A 5,725-nucleotide genomic window follows, 5' to 3' on the forward strand; every position below is an offset into this window, starting at 1 on the left:
GGCCTCTATCATTCACTGCCATCCAGAGCACATTCGACTTTCACGCTGCATATGCACACACACTGCAGCTCTTAAATGCACTTTTGTAGAAATAAAAAGGAGAGTTTGAAACGTGTCATTTGTAAATGGCGCCGTATTTTATGATCTGAATAGCAGGTCTGGATTTGTCGCTAGCATCCGACACATATACATCATGATAGTGTGAAAGGATGTGAAAGAATTACACTACGATTAGAATGTCATTAAGTTTTGAAAAACAGGGCAGTCCAAATGGTGCCAGTGCAGACTAGCGCATTTTATTTACAATCAGAGATATAAATTAGTAAAAGTCTCCTTGTTAACAACAGTGCGTAACTTCGGCTTTTTAAATAAAAACCAATCATGATTTATTAACAAAACAATGTTCAAATACCATTGCAATACAACTTGCATAAATTATAGGCATTAGAAAAATAAATATCAAATGTATTCCACTCTTAGTCAAGTTTATACCAGTCCCGAGTTCTCGTTTACACTTCACACCTCTAGCACTGAAAGTCTGACAGGAGGCTAATGTCCCACGCGCCTGTGTACAACTGGGGGCTCTGAAGCCACTGCAGGGGTCCTGAGAAATAAGTCTCCTCATCGAAAAGTCACATGTGTTGGGATAAGGTACTTCCATCAGTCAGTCAACAGTTCATCCAAACCCCACTGGCTATTGTGCCTTAAAAAATTATTTTCTTTTCTTTTCATTTCTTTTCTTTTCTTTTCCATAATCGTACGTGTTATTACAGGCAGGTGCTCTGTAGTCCGTGGGTGTACAGTGGCACACAGAAGGATCCGCGTAAGAGCAAATGCTAATGGGGGTGGGGGGTGGGGGGTCGCTTTGTTCAAAGCAATTGTGACACCTACCTGTGAACCAAGGAAACAGAACCTACATCAGTCGAGTTTCCAAAATAATTAATAATACTAATAATATACAACTACGTCATTGAATTTAGAAATCCACAATTAATCTACACAACCATAAAGCAGGCCTAATATAGTCATACTCAGCAGGAACATTTAGTTGACAAGAACAATAGGACTAATCAAATATGAGGAAGTGGCCTCTGGAAACATTCCAATATTGTCATAAAAACGGCACATAACCTGCACATAATGCTTGTATTAGCGACTTACTTGAAAGATCTTCTCGTCTTTAACTCGACAGGTATGACTGGGCTCTTACTGTGAAAACCTCGTTGGGGTCTGCAGAGAATACACAACCGTTTCAGTAAAGGGAAAGGACCACAGCGTTTGCAAGGCTTAAACATTTCATATAATGTAGACTGGACGCTAGCGTTCGATTATGAGAAAATATAAAATATATAAATGCCACGTTAAAACAATAACTTATAACATGCGACGATGACTCGAAAACAACAACAGACGCGATTATATTAAAAGTGCCTCATCTAATTAATTTAATATAGGATAGTTAATTTACTGGGTAGACAATTGGTTAATCTACATGTGATCAGTTAAATCAGATCAGCAGGATAATATATATGTGTGTGTGTGTGTGTATGCACCCTTTACGCACCTTTTTTGGATTCTGCATTGGAGGCCCTGAAATGTTGTTCGGTCTGGTTTGGATTGGTCTTCAGCAGAGGCTCGCCGCTCTGTTTGTGCAGGAGTCCCTCTCCAGCTGAGTTATAGCGCAGTATCCCTTGGCCCTGCAGCGGGCTGAAGTTGCCATAGTTTGTATAATTAGGTCTACTATAAAACGGCGAGGTGTAATAAAGCGGTCTTCCTAATATGGAGGTGGCGGGGTACACTGCGCCCGCTGGAGACGCGGTGGACGCCGTGGAGGTCAAAAGGCCAACACCCGGGGGACAGTTCTGCTGCTGCTGCTGCTTTGGGTCCGAGGTGGCGATCTCGGCTAATGACCAGAGCTTAGGCTTGACGCTTTGGTTTTGACCGTCCAGGCATGTTTTGTTGGTGCTGTTCTCTCGGTGATGATGGGTCAAGAGAGGGGCCTCCACCGCGGTCAGAGGAGAAGAGGTCAGCTGCTTTGGTGACGGGCCTCTCTGCCTGTCCTCGCGGCCCGTGTCCAGATCACCAGTGTCGCATTTGTCCTTGCTATCGAGTCCAGAATCACAAACCCGGTCACCGGTTCTGCACGTGACCTTCTCGCCGTCAGATTCTACCGAGCACGAGTGATCTGTCAGGTGCAAACTGATGCCTGCGGACACAAACCACGCATCCGTGAGTTACTGCTGTCAGAACTGCGCGAAAACTTGCTGAACTTCCCTCAAAATGGCATTACGAAGCGAATATCTTCAATTATAAATTTGTATGATCCTAAACCACAAAACCAGTCATAAGGGTATTTATTTCCGTATTTTTTTTGGGTTTGTTTTCTTTAAAAGAGATTTATACATCATCTGAAAGCTGAATAAATAATCTTTCCATTGATGTCTGGTTTGAGTAAATGTCTGAGGGAGCAAAAAAATCTAAATATATTGAGAAAATCACCTTTAAATTTGTCCAAATGAAGTTCTTACCAATGCATATTACTAATCAAAAATATACGTTTTGATATATTTACGGTAGGAAATTTACAAAATATCTTTACTTAATATCCTATAATGTTTTTTTTTTTTTTTTTTTTTTTTTTTTTTTTTTTTTTTTGTCATAAAAGAATAATCGATCGTTCTGACCCATACAATGCTATATATTGCTACAAATATACCCGCGCTATTTATGACTGGTTTTGTGGTCCATGGTCACATATAATTAATAGAGCTACATTATTCAAACGTCAAATATTGTTACAATATATGCAGTACATTTTACTTTTTACATTTGTTCTACCGTAAATGCATTTAAATTAAATTAACGCATATTAATAGTAATAATAATAATAAAAATGATGATGCACCTTCGTCCTCAGCAGACGCTTCACTGTTGTCCATGTTTTTATCCGTGCGCTCGTCTTTTCTCTCCCCATCGCCGTCGTCCTCGTCCTCGTCCTCACTTTTATTCCGTGGTGCCCATGTCATCTTGTTCTCCTTCTTGAGTCTTCTTCTGGCATTGGCGAACCAGGTGGACACTTGCGTGAGGGTCATCTTGGTGATGATGGCCAGCATGATCTTTTCTCCTTTCGTGGGATAAGGGTTTTTCCTGTGCTCCTGGAGCCACGCTTTTAGCGTCGCCGTCGCGTCCCGCGTGGCGTTTTTCCGGTACGCGGGGTCGTTGAGCTGGTACGGGTACCCGGGGCTCCCGTACGGGTGATAACTGATGGCTCCTGCCATTCCCGTGGTGTGCGCGTCATACGGAGAGCCCTTCAAAAACAACAGTTTTTGTCAGTCATCTGTCTTATTATTTTTTGTGCAGCTTTTTTTTTTTTCTTCATAAAATAAATGTGGCGCAAATTAAACAAAATAAATCAACGCTTTATTAATGCAAACGAACTAATGATATATTCTGCATTATGCAACGTTAATGTTATTAATGCATGCTATTATAAAGTGTAACCAAAAATATAATACTAATAATAATTAAGCCAATAATGATTAATCCCTCATGCAATTGTCAGAATGCACAATTACACGGGACTGGGGTGGATAACAGATAATGGGTAATTGCAGCCATTTTGCATAATCACCAGGCTGACTTTCCCAGTGCTCTTTCAGTGTCAGAGGCATATCAGTGAAGCGCAGCATTACAAATCCTATTAGAAAACCACTGGATATGGAGCGATTTTACCCGCTTTCATGTGCCATGTCATTAGCATTGCGATTCATCAACTGACGATTAAATAACACTTATTTAACCACACATCCTTCCAAATCACATCTCAAAAATATTCTGTGCAGCTGCACACATTTTTTTCTTCTTATTATTAATCATTTTAAAATATCACAACCAATAATTTGAGCTATTGACTAAAAATAACGCGGCGTAGAACAGGCCGTGCAGAAGTAACATGTACAAGTGGGCCAAGGCAGATTTAGACGCACGCTGTTATTGTTTCAAATAAATAAGCAGGCATTTAAGGCTGTCGATTTTATTCGCGACTTTATCGCCGAACAAAATAACTTTTAGATCACAACCAGCTGCATTTGTGTTCACGTCCCTCTCGAGTTTCCCTTTGAAACACACACAAGTACTCACGCACGCGCATGCAACTCCCGAACCCGCAACCAAAACTATAACCATCCTATCATGCAATATTCATGCATTCCTATCAAGAACAATGCCTCGCGAATGGCGACGGCTCCAGCGCTGTTTACCATGTAGGACGGGAATCCCGTGGCTGGATCTGTGGAATAGGGCAGAGGGCTGGAGAACGCGTTGGCCGAGGCGGTGAACGCCGCAGATCCGGGGTACGGGCTGAACGCTGAACCGGACGAGGACCGGACCAGCTCCTCGCTCCTCGGGGCGGCCAGCGGACAGGAGTAGAGCGCCAGGGAGCCCGGGGGCTGGTAGAGGTAACCCTGAGGATAGGACATTATTACAGCTTCTCCAGAACAGGAACGCGGGAGGGCAGAGAACGGGCTGATCGATAAAATCAGCGCATTTAACCAGCGCGCGCAGGGATAAACTAATAAAAGAAAATAAATAAAAGCGCAAAAGAGGAAGAGCGATCAGCGGAGTGCCGTCATGAAGATCCCCTAGCGTCCGTTTGTTTGTAGTGCTCGGGAGTGGAGAGTGAAGAGTTGCTGGAAGGAGCAGGAGAGTTTCTGAGAGCGCTGGAGAAACAGGAGCTGTCAATCACGGCTCATCTAAATATTCCGTCTCCGCCCCTCTCTCGCAATTCCGGAACAAAACCGGGCAGAAAGCCGCCTGCGCGTCCTCGCCGTCGCGTTTCCGTCGTTTATCTCACGCACTTTTCTTTCTTTTTTGATTTATTTCGGCGGCGGACGGATGACATGATGCCATTTTCTCAACTTTGTCATTATATATATATTTATATATATATATATATATATATATATATATATATATATATATGTGTTATATATATATATAATATATATATATATATATATATATATATATAATCACGCCGTGGCTAAAGAGGGTTTGCTCGTGCATTACAGAGTATTTTCATACACACGACTATGTAATAAACTAGACTTACTAAATATAATTGCGCATTGCTGTTACATTTGTCATTACATGTGGTTAAGAATGTGTTTTTGTTTGTTTATTTATTTATTTATTTATTTATTTACTTTCTTAAAACTATTGCACAGATCCTGGCAATGAAATGCATGCAATAGGCAAATAAATCCAAAAAAAAAAAAAAAAAAAAAAAAAGAAAGAAAAATATGCGAGCTGCATTTTTTTTTCTTTAGTATATTATTATTATTATTATTATTATTATTATTATTATTATTATTATTATTATTTATAACACACATGATTAGTATTGCACGAGCGCAATGTGAGTGAATTGTGCAGTCATGAACAGTACAGAATACAATCAGTCGTTGCTTCACTCCACTGATCAAGGTTTACCGTCAGAATTCAGTTGTGTGCTGTGTCGCGCAGCTCCGTGGTGTGAAGTGTTCGTCTGTGGAGTCGAGGGCTGAGTGCTGGGGCTCGCGGCAGCAGTGCGCGCTCAGGCCGGTGGGAGGTGTGAGTCCTCTTCATATTCCTGCTCTCTAATCGCAGGAGGTCTTCCGTCCTGACAGACAGCAGGAGTTGGTGCTCCACAGACCTGTAACATATATTTAGAACTAATTCAGCAGGA

General features: G+C 41.5%; 1 protein-coding gene across 1 annotated transcript; it reads right to left on the bottom strand.

Moving 5' to 3' along the window:
• Nucleotides 1-246: 246 nt before the first annotated feature.
• irx2a (iroquois homeobox 2a) lies at nucleotides 247-4,769 on the bottom strand. Its single transcript, XM_042740266.1, has 5 exons — nucleotides 4,260-4,769; nucleotides 2,906-3,308; nucleotides 1,565-2,206; nucleotides 1,162-1,230; nucleotides 247-891 (listed from the first exon to the last, which is right to left on the bottom strand). The coding sequence occupies exons 1-4, from the start codon at nucleotides 4,476-4,478 to the stop codon at nucleotides 1,181-1,183; spliced, it is 1,314 nt and encodes a 437-aa protein (XP_042596200.1). The 5' UTR covers nucleotides 4,479-4,769; the 3' UTR covers nucleotides 247-891; nucleotides 1,162-1,180.
• Nucleotides 4,770-5,725: the final 956 nt, after the last annotated feature.

This window comes from Cyprinus carpio, chromosome B16, assembly GCF_018340385.1.
Source record: "Cyprinus carpio isolate SPL01 chromosome B16, ASM1834038v1, whole genome shotgun sequence".
In the NCBI taxonomy this organism is placed as follows: domain Eukaryota; kingdom Metazoa; phylum Chordata; class Actinopteri; order Cypriniformes; family Cyprinidae; genus Cyprinus; species Cyprinus carpio.